The sequence below is a fragment of the Canis lupus genome, chromosome 15 (genome assembly GCF_011100685.1).
Source record: "Canis lupus familiaris isolate Mischka breed German Shepherd chromosome 15, alternate assembly UU_Cfam_GSD_1.0, whole genome shotgun sequence".
NCBI lineage: Eukaryota > Metazoa > Chordata > Mammalia > Carnivora > Canidae > Canis > Canis lupus.
In genome coordinates, this window is record NC_049236.1 from 17920891 (window position 1) to 17940091 (window position 19201).

General features: G+C 51.4%; 1 protein-coding gene across 1 annotated transcript; it reads left to right on the plus strand.

Moving 5' to 3' along the window:
- The first annotated feature begins 11279 nt into the window (after positions 1-11279).
- Positions 11280-18859, plus strand: PNP (purine nucleoside phosphorylase). Its single transcript, XM_038558414.1, has 6 exons — positions 11280-11395; positions 13254-13423; positions 16797-16900; positions 17103-17278; positions 17412-17602; positions 18262-18859. The coding sequence occupies exons 1-6, from the start codon at positions 11385-11387 to the stop codon at positions 18477-18479; spliced, it is 870 nt and encodes a 289-aa protein (XP_038414342.1). The 5' UTR covers positions 11280-11384; the 3' UTR covers positions 18480-18859.
- The last annotated feature ends 342 nt before the right edge of the window (positions 18860-19201 follow it).

Genomic DNA, 19201 nt, shown 5'->3' on the forward strand with positions numbered 1-19201 from the left:
AGGATGAGCTAAAGGATACAGAGGATGAACTGTAGGTTGGGAGATAAGGGCGGGGTGAAGTTCCAGAATGTGATGATGAAGTTCTCGAAGAGGAAATGGGCAGGAGGTCCCAGTAGTTTTCATGACCTTGAATTCCAGCTGATGCAGGGAATCCTCTTCCTGCCTCAGATAGTCTCCGGTTGTCAACAGTAGAGCACAGCTGGGGTCACACCAAGCACGAAAGGGCAGGACTCAGAAAGAAATACCTACGGTCTGCTGGAAGAAGGGCTCCTTACTCATGGATCTGATCTGCGGGAGGGGGAGGGACGGGATATTATTCAAGGGAGGAGAAAGGGATCAGAGGCCAGGCAGTAGGAGCAAAAAATATCCAAGCATCAGAGCTAGGGTGGCCTGAGGAAGTGATACCATTAAAAGATACAAGCAGCAGCAGCCGGAGGGCTGTGGGGCTCCTGGGAGCTCACGGTCCAGGCCTTAGCGCCCGATGGGGCTGCTCTTTAGGCGGCTAGGGTGCAGTTTGCCTGGGTTGGGGTGTAGGTAGGATGTGATCATCGCTGTGGTCCTAAGAGTCTGCCAATTTAGGACTCTGTTACAGAAGGTCAGGCCCACCAATATGTTTCATAAAACGTATAAGCAGTGTCTGCCACACAGAGGAATGCATGTTAGGAGTCCGGAGAGTTCCACTATTAACGGACTTCTAAAAGAAGGGGATGCGTAGCTGGAAGAAAATACAGAAGAGAGGAACAGTTTTATGTGTCAGGAGTAAATTCATCATTTTGAAAAATTTATTTACAAAAGGAGCATCCTAGGTAAAAAAAAAAAAAAGCCTTTGAAGATTTCAGTTGCTTAACGTGAGCCTATGACACTGTGTAGCCACTAATAGGGTCTTTGTCCATATTCCGTGCCCGGTGCTGAGACAGTGTTGAGATTATGGGAGGTCCGCATTGTTCTGCAGCCTGCGCAGTTCAAGGCACGTGTGGAGACTTCTAGTTTTTGGCTCTGGGTGCCGCACCCTAAAGGATAAAGCTGGATAAGGCTATGTCAAGAGGACAGTGGCCAGGGAGTGGAGAATACGTCCGTGATGTGCTACATAAGTGTGTTCGCCACGTAATTCATTGTCCAAACCGGGATGTGTTAGGAGAATGAAAGAGGGCTCTTAAGAAAAATTACCCCCAACCTGGACATCAGGCAGGAGAGTGACTTGAGTATCCTTTTCCCAGCGTACTGGGACATTTAAATAAATTTTCGTTTGCTGCGCGGCTTCATTGCAAATTCTGTTTGACGTTACGCGGTATCTCAAGTGGGCCTGCAGAGCCCCTCACCTCCTTCCTCGCCCTACACAGCCCTACGTGGCCCTACACGGATTCAGATAAGGTACCTGCACAGTCAGTTGTGCCTCGTTATTTCCCCAGTGGTCCCAGGCAGAGTCTGTGAGTCTTGTGATCTGAACTTCCCACGTTGAGGTCCTGCTCTACTGGAGTGTTCTCTGCCCCGCTGGCCTCAGGACCTCACTTCCTGCTGTTGCTGGGTGAGTACTCGGTCTCTCTTGAAAATGGAAAGATTGGGGCACCTGGCTGGCTCGGATGGTTAAGCATCTGCCTTCACCTCAGGTCGTGACCTCCAGGTCCTGAGGTCAAGCTCCATGTCAGGCTCCTGGCTCAATGGGTAGCCTGCTTCTCCCTCGGCCTGGGCTCGGCCTCTCCCCCTGCTAATGTGTTCTCTCGTTCTCTCTCTCTCTCTGTCTCTCTGTCTCAAATGAATAAATAAGAAAAAAAACTTAAAAAAAAATGGAAGGATTGCTTTCTGAGGCATACGCTGCTAGGCAGTCTTCTCCTGGAAATCTCGATGGTTTTATTTTATTTTATTTTTTTTTTTTTAATTTTTATTTATTTATGATAGTCACAGAGAGAGAGAGAGGCAGAGACATAGGCAGAGGGAGAAGCAGGCTCCATGCACCGGGAGCCTGATGTGGGATTCGATCCCGGGTCTCCAGGATCGCGCCCTGGGCCAAAGGCAGGCGCCAAACCGCTGCGCCACCCAGGGATCCCTGTTTTATTTTTTTTTAAGATTTTATTTATTTATTCATGAAAGACACACAGAGAGAGAGAGGCAGAGACACAGGCAGAGGGTAGAAGCAGGCTCCATGCGGGGAGCCCGACGTGGGACTTGATCCCGGGTCTTCAGGATCACGCCCTAGGCTGCAGGCTGCAGGTGGCGCTAAACTGCTGAGCACCCCCCCCCCCCCCCCCCCCCCCCCCCCCCCGGCTGCCCTGGATGGTTTTATGTGTAAAAATTACTGGCCTTCATCCTGCAAAGTCCTGCCTGTCTGGACAATGTTGACCTGGGATGATTTAAAATTTAATTGGCCAACTTGGGCTCTTTCAAGATTCCCAAATTAATCTGTGCAATCAGTGCAACCAAGAAAGGGTATAAGCCTAAACAGCAACCCAAATGGGAAGCTTATTTTAATTAGCATTTCAAGGCCTCAAAATGTTAATGACTCAAAACCTGCTTCCTTCCCGGACACTAGTTCTAAACCAAGGCAAATGCTCAATTGTCTCAGAGACTTTCTGAACTAGAAGAATCCCCGGCTGCTCCACCCTTCCTCCAGCTGCTTCAGCCCCTGTTTACTTGTGCACCATCCCTCCCTCCCCGGCCTGCTGAACTTCCCTTCTACGATGATTATCTGGAGCCTCTTCAGGAAATACCCCGGTTAAAGTTAAGCCAGGAGACGACATTTTAGGACGCCTGGTGTCTCATTCTTCTTGGACTAAAACTAACCCCTGAGCTATTACCAAGGAGTTCCCCAACCCTAAGGAAAACCCTGTTGGGTTTGCTAGAAAATTCTTGATTGTAGTCCAAATTTATAAGCCAGGATTCTCTGATCTTTATCAGCTCTTTCACATGTTCGTAGGTGAAAGACTTGCCAGAGAATGGATGCAAAAAAAGGGACGGACAGATCCTCTATTGGACTTCCCCACAAAAAGACTCTCGACATGAAAGAAGCCTCAAAATTAGCTAAAAGACCACAAAAAGATTCCTGCTGGTTTCCCGCATACTATCGACCAGAAAATTAAAAAATCCAAAAATGTGTTCAAAGATCTGATGAATGTGTTTTTTATTATTTTGCAAGATTTGAGAAAAATTTTAAACAATTGTCCGGCATTGAAGAAGTTGACTATTATACTTCCACCCTTTTAAATTCTGCTTTTATTAAAGGTTTGAAAGAGAAACTTGAAACTCAAAACACTGCAATTTAACTGGGCTGCTAAGCAACCAACCCCCTGACCTAGTTAATTATTGCTGGGCAGCTCTTCCAGGCTATTCAAAACGATACAAAAAGGAAACTCACACAAGCCCTAAATACCCAAATATAAGCAACGTAGGTTATGTACCTGCAATTAAAAAAAAAATTTTTTTTGCGATTAAAAAAATTAATTAAACTTTCCTACCAAAACTCTCCAGGCACATCACCCCCTAAGGGATTGCCACTACTGCGAAAAAGCCTGGACATTGGAAGAACTGTCTCAAATTTGAGAGGCTATGACAGTTTGATTAGCCCCCAAATTTCACTGCATCTTTCCCAGGAAAACAAGCCAAATTTCAACATTAGGGCCATTCTCGGCCCCCAAAGGGTTTTTGTTTATTTTTCCACCCTCCAGATTAAAATTTTGGAGGAGATGGATTTCACTGTGGGAAATGAAGTGACCAGAGTCCCTGTAGACACCTAGACAACACTGCTTGTCCTTAACCCCACTGCCCCCCCCCCACCCTCTGCCCCAGGGTACTGGAACTACTCAGATGGTAGCAGTTTCTAATATACCTATAACTAGTTTAAAATTATCACCAGTCCTCTTTCAGAGGGACTGAGTCCCTCTTCAAGGGACTGGCCAATTCCTTTTAGTCCTTCAGTGGTAATTCATCTTTTAGAAGATTTCCTTGAGGCCCCTGAGGCACACATATCTTTTTCCCAAAAGAGGAGAATATTTTTACATCTGAACCTGATGAAAGACCTCAGGAATATTTCTTGGTTACTGTTTCTGTGTTTTTTATGGTTTTTTGTGTTTGTTTTTTTTTAAGATTTCTATATGTTTAAGTAATCTCTACATCTAGTGTGGGGCTCCAACTTAAAACCCTGAGATGGGGCAGCCTGGGTGGCTCAGCCTTTTAGCGCCGCCTTCAGCCCAGGGCGCGATCCTAGAGACCCGGGATCAAGTCCCGCGTCGGGCTCCCTGCATGGAGCCTGCTTCTCCCTCTGCCTGTGTCTCTGCTTCTCTCTCTCTCTCTCTCTGTCTCTCATGAATAAATAAATAAAACCTTTAAATAAAAAATAAAGGCAGCCTTCATGACCTCCCTGCGTTGGGTCACCTAAACCGCAAGTTGCTTTTTCCTTTCTGTCCACCAAAGAAAGAGAAGTGCCCTAGGCGTACTTTCTCAGTGCCATGGGGGTCAACACAGGTCCACGGGATACTAGAGCCAACAGTTAGACCGGGCACTTCCCTCCTTGATGGAGGGGAACTGCAGCTACTGGCAACTTGCCACAATGCATAAAGGGCACCTGGTTAAGCGTCTGCTTTCAGCTCAGGTCATGGTCCCAGGGTCTTGGGACCCTGCCCCACACTGGGCTCCCTGCTCTCAGCCTGGCGCTCCCTGCCCAGCTCCTGCTGCTTGGGCTTGCTCTCTGTCAAGGAAATAAATTCACCTTTAAACAGGAACAGCGATGGGCTCTGTCCTTACCATCTATGTGCCCTGCTCGCTAGAAGATTTGTTAGCTCTCCTCACACTCAGCTCTTACCTATACTGGCAGGGTCACCTACAAAATTCTTTTGCTCCCCACCCACCTATGGTCCCTGCAATGAGACCATCGCCCTTAAACCCTGTCATTCTTCCTCTGACAAGTGATGAAAACTCTCATGACCGTTTAATGCTGCCTAACCAACTCCTAACCCCTTGAATTGCTGAACAGGAAATGCCCCCTCAAGAATGCTGAATTAGGGGCACCTGGGTGGCTCAGTCCACAAAGTGTCCGATTCTTGATTTCTGCTCAGGGTGTGATCTCGGAGTTGTGAGACTGAGCCCCGCGTGGGCTCCACACTCGGCGTGGAGTCTGCTTGTCCCTCTCCCTGTGCTCCTCCCCCCCCGCTCACACACACTGTCTCTCTCAAATAAATAAATACAATCCTTAAAAAGAAAAAAAAAAAGAATGCTGGATTAACCTGGTTTACTGACAGATCCTACTTAAAGGATGAAGCCAGTGACTACTGAGCCAGTGATGCTGTAACATCCTTAACTGAAACCCTGAGGCTACAACCATACCGGAGGCCGGAGGCCGGAGGCTGCTTCTGCTCAGCAGGCAGGGCTCTCTGGCATGAACTAGAGCCTATTTTCTAGGTAAAGATAAAGCTGCTAACCTTTATACCAATAATAGATAGGCCTTTGGTGTGCTCATGATTTTGATATGCTCTGGAAATAAAGAGGTTTCCTGACTTCTGAACAGAAAACAAAAAATAGTTTTTACAAATTAGATCTTTTATTTATTTATTTATTTATTTATTTTAAAGATTTTATTTATTTATTCATGAGAGACACACAGAGAGAAACAGAGACACGGGCAGAGGGAGAAGCAGGCTCCCTGCGGGGAAGCGTGATGCGGGACTCGATCCCAGGACTTCTGGGATCATGACCTGAGTCAAAGGCAGATGCTCAACCACTGAGCCACCCAGGTGTCCCTATTTTTTTTTTTTTTTAAGATTTTATTAATTTATTTGAGAGAGAGAAAGCATGACCGGGGGTAAGAGGAGGGACACAGGATGAAGCAGGCTCCCGCTGAGCAGGCTCCCAGCTGTCCTGTGCTGGGTTTGATCCTAGTACCCTGGGATCATGACCTGAGCTGAAGGTAAACACTTAACCAGCTGAGCCACTCAGGCGCCCCATATTAGATCTTTTTTTTTTCATATTAGATCTTTTTTTTTAATTTTTTATTATTTATTTATGATAGTCATACAGAGAGAGAGAGAGAGAGAGAGGCAGAGACACAGGCAGAGACACAGGCAGAGGGAGAAGCAGGCTCCATGCACCGGGAGCCTGACGTGGGACTCAATCCTGGGTCTCCAGGATCATGCCCTGGGCCAAAGGCAGGCGCCAAACCGCTGCGCCACCCAGGGATCCCTCATATTAGATCTTTTAAATGCTTTCCAAACTGCCCAAATCTTTGGTGATTATTAAAATTCCAGGACATGCTATGGCAAACATAGGGAAAAGCAAAGGAAATCATTTGGTTGATACAGCTACTAAGCTGCTTTAAGTCAGCCCCTACCTTATTACTCATTACCTGCAAATATCCATGTGTCCTGAATTTGCTGATGATCAAAAAGATAAAATAACAGAAGTCCAACCGTTAACTGTTTGACAACATAGAAGGAAATGGGCATAACAAGGTTGTAAATTTGACCCCACATGAAATTTATGGAAAGGTCCTAACAATCAGTCCTCTCTCCCTGATTGTCTACAGAGACATGTCCTGCAATATATACGTGATCTGACACATTAGAATGGTGATAAGAGGGGCAGCCCGGGTGGCTCAGCGGTTCAGCACCTGCCTTCGGCCCAGGGCATAGACCTAGGGTCCTAGAATCGAGTCCTGCATCGGGCTCCCCGCATGGAACCTGCTTCTCCCTCTGCCTGTGTCTCTGTGTCTCTCATGAATAAATAAATAAAGTCTTTTTAAAAAAATAGAAAAGCCTCCTAAATGGTCATCTCTGCCTACCATAGACCTACAACTAAGAATTTCCAGAAAACTTAACCTATTCCAAGTCACTCTTCGAGACTTAGACCGGAAGCCATCACCTGGTGTAGAGCGCTTTCCCAGGAGTCAGGACCAGACCAGTTACGGATCCTTCTCCTAGAGATAACACTCTGTTTAACCCTTCGGTTTCCCTTCATCACCTAAGCTCTTTAATTTACTGTAATCGCATTATTGTTTGCCATTTCCCAAAACAAAATACCCCATAGATGCCAATTATTGCAGTGATAATAGGAAGGACAATTAAGCTGGTTGAAATACTTAGATTATTGTCCTCTTGTTGGAATCTTTATGATCTTTGCTCTTTCACACAAAGTTGGGGGTAAAATCTCTCCTTTGGCTAAACAAACATTCCTACTACTGTAGTGACTTCTGGCTCTTAAACTGATGCCACTATTACCCTCCTTTAAATTAGGTTCTTTTCAGGCACCTAGGTGGCTCAGTTGATTAAGTGTCTGCTTTTGGCTTAGGTTATGATCCCAGGGTGCTGGAATAAGTCTTGCATTGGGCTCCTTGCTCAGTGGGGAGTCTGCTTCTCCCTCTGCCCCTCCCCCTGCTCCTGCTTGCGCTCTCTTTTTCTCTCTCTCAAATAAATAAATAAAATATTTTTAAAATAGGGCAGCCCGGGTGGTTCAGTGGTTTAGCGCCTGCCTTCAGCCCAAGGCCTGATCCTGGAGACCCGGAATCGAGTCCCACGTCAGGCTCCCTGCAGGGAGCCTGCTTCTCCCTCTGCCTATGTTTCTGCCTCTCCCTCACTCTCTGTCTCTCATGAATGAATAAATAAAATCTTTTTGTAAAAGATTTTATTTATTTATTCATAGAGGCACAGAGAGAGAGAGAGAGAGAGAGAGAGAGAGAGAGACGCAGAGACACAGGCAGAGGGAGAAGCAGGCTCCATGCAACAAGCCTGATGTGGGACTTGATCCCGGGTCTCCAGGACCACACCCCGGGCTGCAGGCGGCGCTAAACCGCTGCGCCACCAGGGCTGCCCAAAAATCTTTTTAAAATATTAGTTTCAAAAAAAATAATAAAAATAAGATATTAGGTTTTTTTTTCCTTTCTCTCCCTTAAAGAGATGATTTTCCTGACTTAATGCCTCCTCCCTGTTTTCTCCCTGAGGAAACAATCATATAAACATCCTAGGGATCCCTGGGTGGCGCCAGCGGCTTAGCGCCTGCCTTTGGCCCAGGGCGCGATCCTGGAGACCCGGGATCGAGTCCCACGTCGGGCTCCCGGTGCATGGAGCCTGCTTCTCCCTCTGCCTGTGTCTCTGCCTCCCTCTCTTTGTGTGTGTGACTATCGTAGATTAAAAAAAATTTTTTTTAATTAAAAAAATAAAAAAATAAACATCCTAGAGCCTAGCACAGGTAGGAAATCTTCCCAATTGTTGGATCTGCCACCATCAAGCAACTACAGGCTATGGAAGATAAAATACACCTTTGGTCATCCATGGTTACAACCTCTGGTCACTCTTAAACTTCCTAAATCAAACCTCTTCTGATTTTACTCACTGTGTTAAAACAGTCTTACCTCCTTGCTTTACCCTAACCTCTGCCCAAGAACTGACCTGGTCAACACCTCTCACGGAAAAATTCACTCTCCCACCCTGTTCTAAACTTCATCAAGAACTACCTGCTGGAAAAAATAAATAAATAAATAAATAAATAAATAAATAAATAAATAAATAAATAAATAAAACTACTTGCCGCTTACACTTGGCTCATAAAAACACATCGGAGCCTAACTGGTTTTCCAATAGACACTTCTGGCCGTGAGTTTTTCTTTTTTTTCTTTTCTTTTCTTTTCTTTTCTTTTTTCTTTTCTTTTCTTTTCTTTCTTTTCTTTTTTTTCTTTTCTTCCTTTTTTTCCTTTTTTTTTTTGTAAGATTTTCCTACGCAAAAGGTTCTTTCAACTAAGTTTGCTATCAAAAGAAGCATTTACCCGCTGCTTAAACAAAACAGATTTGATTGTCTCCTGTCTTACCTCCCATACTCACAGTGAGTCTATGGATAATCAGACATGAAAAGGAGTATTTACCCTCCCACAGGTTATATTTTTGTCCATGCCTGTAGGCAACCTTGGACATTTGACTGCCTGGATAACGTAGTTTTTGAATGTTGGTGAAGTCTGAAGCCAATGGCCAGGAAATAATTCTTGAGACCTCTTTGGTGCAAAAAAGGTGCTTTTTTTTTTTTTAAGATTTATTTATTTATTGAGAGAGGGGCGGGGGGGGGGGGCAGAAGCAGGCTCCACGCAGGAAGCCCAACGTGGGACTCGATCCCAGGTCTCCAGGATCACACCCCAGGCTGCAGGCGGCGCTAAACCCTAAAAAGGTGCTTTTGTGAAAGCAGAGACAGGACCCGTGGGCAGGAAGAGCTGCTACACTGGGGTTGTGAGGAATGGCTGATTCTATACTCAGGAGTCAGGGGAAGTAAGGAAAAAGTGAGATGTCCAAAAGGACTTTGATGTGCTAAGGGAGGCTCTCAGGATGCTGGAGGCCTAGCTATTGTCAAGCGGGATTGTTTTTCATTCTAGTAAAGCATTAACATGAAGACAGACAGTTGGGAGCTTCCTGGAGGAATGTCCTACTCTCCTAGTCAATGGGCTGCGGGTCATAAAGACATTTAATTGTTTACCTTCCCTTCGGCCTCTGTTTCCTCAAGGGAAGGGAAAGTGATATTAGGGATCCAGGAAATTGAATTCTGTTTTTCTGGGAGTTAGGCTATTGATAAGAAGGCTTTTCCTTGTAATAAGACATTGGAAAATGAGAGACTCCTGTCTTGCGGGACTGTGATCTCTATTAGTTAACCATTTGTTTTTCCCTTCCCTTAGTTTTAGGGCAGCCAATAATGCCTGAGGAATGTCACACATATCCCACCTTGGGGTGGTGGTGCAGGTTGTCAGCTTGTGCTTTGTTCTCAGCTTGCCTTCAGCTCCCTCATCGTAGACAGTCAGAGAGGGACAGGACACCGTCTCCTAAAAACTCCAGTTTCTCCACTGTATTTCACTTGGTCACAGGGATCTCTCCTGCCCTAAATACTCACCACAGAAGCAAGCAAGCTCCATCCTTTATCAATGACCACCCAGGTGAAGAAGACAGTTGTTAGGGACATTCTCAGGACTGTGACCTCCCACAGGGTACAGGATGTATCCTTCATCACAGGATGAAGGAATGGATTTCCTTAGAACTGGGGATTTTTTTTTCTGGGAGGATCTGCTACAAATGAGGCCACGATTAGGAATCTGTCCTGGACTGTTAATAGAACGGCCAGGTCCATGGCGAGGGCCATAGAGTGCAATGGTCTCTAGGTTCTCAGGCATGAGTCGTGCTAGGCGGCAGAGGCCTTTGGGCTTCTTGCTCCGGGAGTCTGGGTCACCCCGGGACTTCCTGATGCACCAGGTAACACTTCACAGACAGACTCAGTGGAAAACCACCGGAGTGCTTAAACTTGCCCTTATTAAAAGGAGTTTCTTTGAGCTCTAGAAGTCGATTTAGCTTTTAAGTTTTCAGACCTTTTCAGTGGAGCCCCCACAGGACGTGGAGCCCATGCAGGATCCAGATTACAAATAATATATATTATTGTACTTATGTTCTCCTTTCTTATTATAATCAAATTACTGATGCTCTGTTTTTTCGCCATTGCTTGGCCAAAGGCTTCGCATGACCTTCCGCATCTGTGACCTTTGCCTTCCCTCCTCTGCGGGATGTGGCTTGTAGGAAGGGGTCTTCGAGCCCGGTAGACCCAGATGGCCCGAGGGCGAGCACGAGGGTCAAGGGGGGCAGCACGGGGCGATCCCTGAAGGGGGAGGACGGAGCCCGACGGCGCCCAGGGCCCCAGGGCAGCGGGGCCTCGCACCTGCCGCGGGGCTGTGGGCGGCTCCTGGGCCCTGGCGGTCCCGGGGCGCAGGTGGACGTCCAGCGGGGACCACGGCCCTGAGCCAGCCGTCACCTTGCGAGGCGGCTCGTTGTCAGCCTGCGCGGATGCCCCTCCTGGTCCCTGTCCCCTCCGGCCCCTCCGCGGGGCGCTAGCTCCGCCGCCCCCGAGTCTCCCGGGTCTGCGCTCGCTCCTCTCCGCTGTGCACGCGGGCGCCGCCTCGGGCTCCGGCTCTGGCTCCGTCCTTCGGCCCCGGCGGCGGTGGCTGCTGTGGCCGCGAGCTGGAGCGGGCCTCGGGCTGCAGCGGCGCAGGGGCTTCCGCGGGGGAAGGCGAGGTGGGGGGGAGGGGAGAGGAGGGAGGAGGCAGGGGGAGGAGGAAGGAGGGGGAGGGGAGGGAGGGAGAGGAAGCAGGGGGAGGGAGGAGAGGGAGGAGGAAGGAGGGGGAGGGGACGGGGGAAAGGAGAAGAAGCAGGGGGAGGGTGGGAGGGGGAGGAGAGGAAGGCAGGGAGGGAGAGGAGGGGAAAGAGGAGGAGGGAGCAGGAGGAGGGAGAGGGAGGAGGGAAAGAGGGAGGAGGCGGGGGGAGGGGAGGAGGCAGGAGGGAGAAGGAGGGGAGAGGAGGGCGGGGCGGGGCGGGGCGGGGGCGGGGCTCTGGGGCCGGGGCTCTGGGCCCTGCGCCCTGCCGGAGTCCCGGGAGAGCGGCGGCGGCACCATGGAGAGCGGGTGAGTAGGCGGCGCGGGGAGCGAGCCCGAGGGGGCGCGGGGGGCGCCCCAGCGCGACCCGGCCCCCCTCCCCTCCCCGTCCCTCTCCCTCTCCCTCCCCTTCCCTCCGGGGGCCGGGACCGCCGCCGGGTCTCGCAGGCCGGAGTTCAGGGTCCGCCCCGGCCGCGGAGCCCACTGACACTTAACGCTTTTTTTTAAGGAAATTAAGATCCGGGGCGCCCGCCTGCGGCCCAGGGCGTGACCCCGGGGTCCGGGACCGAGCCCCTCGTCCGCCCCGGGGGGGGGGGGCTCCTCCTCGGCCCGGGTCTCCCGCCCGCGTGTCTGACAGGAGGGCGCGGACGGTCTTTAGGAACAAAACGTGCGGTTTTAGGTTCGAGCGCGCGGGAGGGGGCGGAGCGAGGACCGAGCCCCGCGCAGCAGGTCGGGGCCGGGGGGGGGGGGGGGGGGGGGCGCAGGGGTGCGGGGGGTTGGGGCCCAAGGAGGACGGCGTTGCTGGCCCGCTGGGTGCCTGGCCCGCTGGGTGCCGTCTGGGTGACCCCCGCGGTCCCTCCCCCTCCATGATCCACCCCCCTCCCTGGACCCTCCATGGTGCCCCCCCCCGCCGTCCACACTCCGTGGTCCCCCCCATCCTGGTCCCCTCCCTCCCCCCCGTGGTCCTCCCCTCCCCCCCGCCTGGTCCCCCCCCAGTCCCCCCCAGCGTGTGGGGCGGAGCAGGGTTGGGAGAGGGCGGGGCGCACGTCCTGGCAGGGCAGGGCGGGGGTAGGGCAGGGGCTGGGCTGGGCGCCCAGGCCCGCGTCGGTGGGGTCAAGGCCCTGGGGCGCCCCCCCACCAGAAGCGCCCCCTCCCGGGGCACCCTTGGCACGGGCGGGCAGGGGAAGACTTTGAAACAGGTTATTGGCTTGAAAAGATACAACTGAGACTAGAAGCCAGGGTGAGTTGTGCTTCCTCTAGGCCAGAAATTCCTAAACCTGTTTGTTTTTTAAAGCTGGTTTTTAATCAGAATTTCCTAAAACGCTTTTGTGAAAAATAGAGCCCTTGGGGGGCTCAGCAGTGGAGCATCTGCCTTCAGCCCAGGGCGTGACCCTGGGGTCCCACGTCGGGCTCCCTGCATGGAGCCTGCTTCTCCCTCTGCCTGGGTCTCTGCCTCTCTCCGGTGTCTCTCATGAATAAATAAAATGTTAAAGAAAAAAAGGAAATTGGATTTATGCCTGCCCTCAGGTTAGTCTTAACTACATTTTGAGTATCTTAGTGATGGAAGGGGTAGGAGGATTGCGTTGGGCTTGTCGCTGCCCTAAATAGGTCTTAATCCTTAGACCCACCCTTTCATCTCCTTGATTTGATTATTCCACTGTACTCCTCTGTGGGCTCTGGTCCCTTCCTCTCGTGCGGAGGTATCAAACCTGCCACTGAGGGCGCCTGGGGGGTTCAGCTGGTTGAGCGGCTGCAGGGGGCGGGGAGTGTGTGTCCTGGGATGAGCCCCTTCTCAGCCAGGAGCCTGCTTCTCCCTCTCCCTCTGCCGCCTTCCTGCTTACTCTGTGTGTCCAACAAACCTGCCAGTGGTAGTAAAACAGAAGTAGGGCTGGGGGATGGAAACGTAAGTGTCATTAACTTTTGCAGGGCCCTGGAATGCGGAGGGAGTTTCCTGGGGCTTTTGGGTGGGTGTGATGCATGAAAGGGAGTGGGGGGGGCTAGCGCGGCCCCTCTGAGAGCAGCGATGTGGGCCTCGGCAGTTCTGCAGCTAGCTTCGGTGACCCCGGCCACCCGGCACAGCCACCAGGCCTTCGTGCACTGAGGGTCATGAGTCTGCGACACCCTTGGGATGGGAGAGAAACTTACTTGGTTTTTCCTCTTCTCCTAGATTTACGTATGAAGACTATCAGAACACCGCCAAGTGGCTTCTGTGCCGCACCAAGCACCGGCCGCAGGTGGCGGTCATCTGTGGGTCCGGGTTGGGAAATCTGGCGGACAGACTGACGGAGGCCCAGAGCTTTGACTACAGCGAGATACCAAACTTCCCCCGTAGTACAGGTATGGCTGGGCTGGGCCACGCTCGGGCTGCGGGTCCCTGGGGCCGCGGGAGGCAGCGCCTGCCCACACGCAGGCCGTCCTCTGCAGCCGTTCACTGGGGACAGTGGCTTTGGTGAGGACCAGCCCTCCAGGAGCCGGGGGGACTGCAGAAGGAAACTCCCGCGGGAGTGATTTCACAGTAGACGGGGCGTGTGCGTGGGGGGTACCACGCGGTGACAGGCTTCCGTGCTGCCCTGATCACCACCCCCAGAAAGCTCCGCAGAACCTGGCCCACCTGCTCCCCGCCCCACCACGAGGTTGCCGCATCCACAAGGTTGCCGCATCCACACGGCCCCTCTCCCCGCTTTCCGGCTGCAGATTAGACGGGTACAATGGTGCCTGCAGCCCCAACAGTCTGGCAAGCCCTGCCCCGCGTCTTCCTGCCCTTTGCAGCCCCCCCTCCCCTGCTCCAGCCCCAGGTCAAGGCACCCGCTGGTGCCGAGCAGCAAAAGAACACACGGGCTGCCGTGTTCCTGCTGACAAAAGACACATAATGCGTGACTAGGCGAGACCTGATGACACTGACCCTTTGGAGGGGGAGAGGAGCAGACTCCTGGACGCTCTGCAGGTAGCATATCAGCATCCCAGGAGCGGCCGGGACAGGCTAAGGCTCCCCCCGAAAAGAGGCAGGTGGGGGAACCTGGTGTATGCAACACTTGGTCACGGGGCAGGACCTCGAGTCCCACGTTGGGGTGGAGTTTACTTAAAACTGGGGAGAGGCCCTGCCTTCAACTTAGGAGCAAGAAAAATAACCATGTGGGGCAACACCCAAGTCCTCATTGCTAATAGGAGATGGACTTTTGAGCAGGTAAAGTTGCCCCTAGGTGACCCAGCCCCCTGCAGGATGCCGCGGTGTCGAGATCCGCTCCTGCCCGTCCCCCTTTCACACTGAGAGACTAGACTGGAGTGAAAGCCATAAACGAGGTTGAGTCGGAGCCTGTTACATATAAGAAATCGGATTAGCCCTTCCGGGTATAGGGGTCCCCTGTGGGCGAGCCCCGGAGCAGCCCCGCACTTCCCTTTGCTGCTCTGGGTGTTGGCTCAATCTTCTCTGTTTCCCCGCCCTTTTTCTATTTATGGCCTCTGAAAGCGTACTTTCACCTAGGGTTCGTGAACCTTAAACTAATGACCTTAGCCAGTTCTCGGCCGGGGGTGGGGGTGGACCATGGAAGGCGTGAGGGCCAGGTAAAATACGGGCAGAGGTAGTTTATTTGGTTTACTTATTAATTCTCAGATAACTGGCTTCAATTACTTTATTCTGTACACTTCCACCGTCCTAACTCTTTTCTCTATAGAGCTAAAACTTTCCACAGTTGTTTTTCAAACACTTTGAAGCAAGATGGGGCGACCAGAGCAGGGAGGTGGCAATGGGGATCGGGAAAAGAAATATTAAAGAGAGAGAGGGCCAGGCTGGTTTCAGCTCAGGTCTGATCTCGAGGTCGTGAGCTACGAGCCCAGCGCCTCCTGGCCGTCGATGCACAGTCTGCCTAAGACTGATCAATCGATCGAATCTCTAAGAAGAGACGGAGCGAGGGCAAAATTTTCTAAGAGGGATAGCAATGACCCTGGCTCCGTTCCATCCTACCCCCCACCCAAGGGCGCCGTACTTCAGTGATTAGTAGATTGACTTTTAAACTTTATCAACTTTTTTTTGAGCCTGCTTCTCCCTCTGCCTGTGTCTCTGCCTCTCTCTCCCTCTCTCTGTGTGACTATCATAAATAAATAAAAATTAAAAAAAAAAGATTTTATTTATTTATGGGAAACAGAGAGAGGCAGAGACACAGGCAGAGGGAGAAGCAGGCTCCCTGCAGGGAGCCCGATGTCGGACTCGATCCCAGGACCCTGGGGTCATGACCTGAGCCAAAGGCAGATGCTCAACCGCTGAGCCACCCAGGCGTCCCATAGGGGAATTTTTTTTAGAAATTTCTTTTTTTTTTTAAGATTTTATTTATTCATTCATGAGAGAGACAGAGACACAGGCAGAGGGAGAAGCAGGCTCCATGCAGGGAGCCTGACGTGGGACTCGATCCTTGATCTCCAGGATCACGCCCTGGGCCGAAGGCAGTGCTAAACTGCTGAGCCACCCGGGCTGCCCTAGAAATATCTTTTTTTAGAATAAAGACCTGCTGAGCAGGGAGCCCTATGCGGGGATCCATCCCAGGCCCCCAGCAGACAACTTAACCAACAGAGCCACCTGGGTGTCCCTCAACCTATTATTTTTTTTAATACTCAGGGTTTCCTAACTCATTTCCGCTGTATTACTGGTAAATTTTTTTTTTATAAGGTTTTTTGTCTCTGGTCCCTCAACTCTTCTTCTTGATTTTGGTTCCTCTCTCTCACCACCCATTCCCCCGGGGGATGGGTGGCCGAGGCCATCAGAGGAGAAATGCCAGATAGGGAGGCGGTAATAGCGGCTATTATGTCTGCGTGGGGAGCGGACCCACACCCCTGCGGGCCCCACCAGGGGCCTGTATTCCCACAGTTGTCCTGTGGGTCCAGACTCCGCGCCTTTGCCCGCTGTTCAGTAGCCTCTTTAGGGAGCTAGAATATACCACGAGCTCCCTTTCAAGAGTGAGGAGGCACATGGTCTAGTGAGAGTAACTGGTAAGAATATACATTTTGAGCGACGTCCTGGTGGCTCAGCGGTTTAGCACCACCTTCGGCCCAGGGCGTGACCCGGGGTCCTGGGATCGAGTCCCGTGTCGGGCTCCCCGCATGGAACCTGCTTCTCCCTCTGCCTGTGTCTCTGCCTCTCTCTCTCTCTCTGTCTATCATGAATAAATAAATAAATCTTTTAAAAAAAAAAGAATATACATTTTGAGAATCTTAAGTTCTTGGAAAAGTGATCTAGGATGACTACATTCACTGCAACTATTATTGCTCACTTGTTCTGTTTTTACTCACTTTTATTCTCTGTAGTATGGCTTTCTCATTCTTTTCAAATTTCTTTAAAAAAACCTTTCCTCCTTTCCTTTGATACTTTGTTCACACAGAACATTCATATTCCCATAGCCTAGCTCATAGGATGTACTTACATACTTAGTAGGCTTATGATTGATTTTTTTTCCTAGTATTTAAAAAAGATTTTATTTATGCATGAGAGGCAGAGGGAGAAGCAGGCCCCGTGCAGGGAGCCCGATGCTGAGCCACCCGGGCTGCCCTGATTGATTTATTTCTACCTCCACCAGATTTCAGCTTTCCGGACGAGATCATGTGTTGCTTGTCTGCATTATACCTCACACGTTGAGCACAATGAGTTGGCTCGTAGTGGTGCTCCGTGCACATGTTCCATGAAAGCATCACCCCATTTTTTTCTCCTCTGTTTTGCATCCAGTGCCGGGTCATGCTGGTCGGCTGGTGTTTGGGTTCCTGAATGGCAAAGTCTGCGTGATGATGCAGGGCAGGTTCCACATGTATGAAGGCTACTCGCTCTCGAAGGTGAATTGGGAGCGTCAGCCTGGAAGGTTGCGGAAGGGGGGCAGAGAGGTCTCAGTCTTGTTTTATCTCTGAGCTACCTGGGCTATGTAGATTTGGGCCCCCTCCTTTTTCTTCTCCCGTGATAGACACCTTGCACAGCCGTGTGGCTGAATTGGTGAAATTTTAAAAAACCCTTTCTGATCTTTTATCGTGCACCTGTAAGGTGACGTTCCCCGTGAGAGTTTTCTTCCTCATGGGTGTGGACACCCTCGTGGTCACCAATGCAGCCGGAGGACTCAACCGTGAGTTTGAGGTTGGAGATATTATGCTGATCCGTGATCACATCAACCTACCAGGCTTCAGTGGTTGGAACCCCCTTCAAGGGCCCAATGATGAAAGGTGCGTATCTGTCTGTTGAATTGAATTTAACTTCATTATTTTCTTATAGCTGGATAGGGTCTAAGGATGTGGGTGGGAGTTAGGAGAGAGCTCATGTGGTTCCAGTAACCTGAGATTGCAACCTGTGCCCTAGGTTCGGAGTCCGTTTCCTTGCCATGTCTGATGCCTATGACCGGGACATGAGGCAGAAGGCTCACAGTACCTGGAAACAGATGGGGGAGCAGAGAGAGCTGAAGGAAGGCACCTATGTGATGGTGACAGGCCCCAGCTATGAGACCGTGGCCGAGTGTTCCCTGCTGCAGCAGCTGGGGGCAGATGCTGTTGGTGAGACGGGGATCGCGGCTGGAGGGCTGAGACGGAGGGACCTACCAAACAGGGACGGAAGGGGGTAAAAGATTTGAGACCTAGGTGGCGGTCTGAGAGACTGACTCAGGGAAAATTGAGTTAAACTGTTCTGGGGGGTTTTAAAAAGATTTTATCTATTTATTCATGAGGGAGAGACAGAGAGAGGCAGAGACACAGGCAGAGGGAGAAGCAGGCTCCCTGCGGGGGGGCCCGATGCAGGACTCGATCCCAGGACCCTGGGGTCACGCCCTGGGCCAGAGGCTGACGCTCAACCGCTGAGCCCCCCCGGGCCTCCCTCCATGACTGTTTCTAAAGATTATCCTAAAAAGATATACTATTAATAGCCACTCTGTACCTGGAAGATGGAACTGCATCATTAGAACTGACTTCGAAATGACCAGAAACAGGTCTAGAAATAACGGTAACTTTGTAAGAAGTGTGTAAGGCCCTCCAGGCCCTCCGAGGCCCCACACTTGCTTAAGCAATACAGAGAAACCTAAGCTGGGTAGGAAACGAGCCGCTTCTGTGGAGGACTTTTTTGAGCCGTTAAATGGCCAGTGGGTCACGAGTGGAGATGAGGCCAAAAGCTGAAGAGTCATTCGAGGATCCTGACGGTGGTTTCCCTTTCTCCTCATCAGGCATGAGCACGGTGCCAGAAGTCATAGTCGCGAGGCACTGTGGACTCCGGGTGTTTGGCTTCTCTCTCATCACTAACAAAGTCATCCTGGATTATGAAACCCGGGAGAGGGTGAATCATGAGGAAGTGCTAGAGGCGGGGAAACAAGCTGCACGAAAACTGGAACAGTTTGTCTCCCTTCTCATGACCAGTATCCCACCTCCCAGCAAAGCCGGCTAACCGGCCGTGCAGCGCCTGGCCTCCCCCTATGGGATCCAGCGCCTACTACCTACTTGGGCCCTTGCGGGGTCCCGTGCCTCTGTCCTTAAGTAGTAGGAGAAAGGAGAGGAGGATCCCCGTCTTTCGCCCTCCCCGTTGCTGTCACCCCCCTTCTTCTCCGAGAGCTAGTGCCAAGGCCTGCCTCGCACACGCCCGGGCTGGTGAGCCTGTTGAGCTTGGCGCGGTAGCTACTGCTGCCCTTTAGAGACGCGCTTTCACATTCCCGGGCCCGTGGTGCCCCCTGCAAAGCACCAGAGCCCGCACAAGGGCCGGTCCAGCCCAATACCTCGTGGGCTTTAATATCACTGTATTCCGAGAATAAAAAGAAGGATGAAATGGCATCTTCCTTTTTGTGCCGTTTGGGGTGAGACGAGGGGCCCAGGTCCAGGTTGGTGGGAAAGACTGAGGTGACCCGTGTGGTGTGACGGCTTCTGACACTGGCCGCGGGGGGCTGGGAAGAGGTGGTGTCGGAACACGGGGAAGAGCGGCCAAGCCAGGGAGGAGACCTCTGGATGTTGGGAGCTGAAGGAGGGGCTGACGTCTGACACCAGAAGGAGGAGGGGAAGCCCGCTGTACCCCACCTCACCGTTGCGCCTCTGTCCTCCGTGTCCCCGTCTGCGCTCCCGTGGAACCTGACTTGGTTCCCTGACCTCAGCTGTTCCCTGGGTGCCACTGCCTCCTTA

What these genes read in the sequence shown, in the direction of transcription:
- PNP (XM_038558414.1), top strand. An exon ending in AAACTTCCCCCGTAGTACAG is followed by an intron (nt 13,424 to 16,796) that starts GTATGGCTGGGC and finishes TTTTGCATCCAG; the next exon opens with TGCCGGGTCATGCTGGTCGG. An exon ending in CAAGGGCCCAATGATGAAAG is followed by an intron (nt 17,279 to 17,411) that starts GTGCGTATCTGT and finishes CCTGTGCCCTAG; the next exon opens with GTTCGGAGTCCGTTTCCTTG.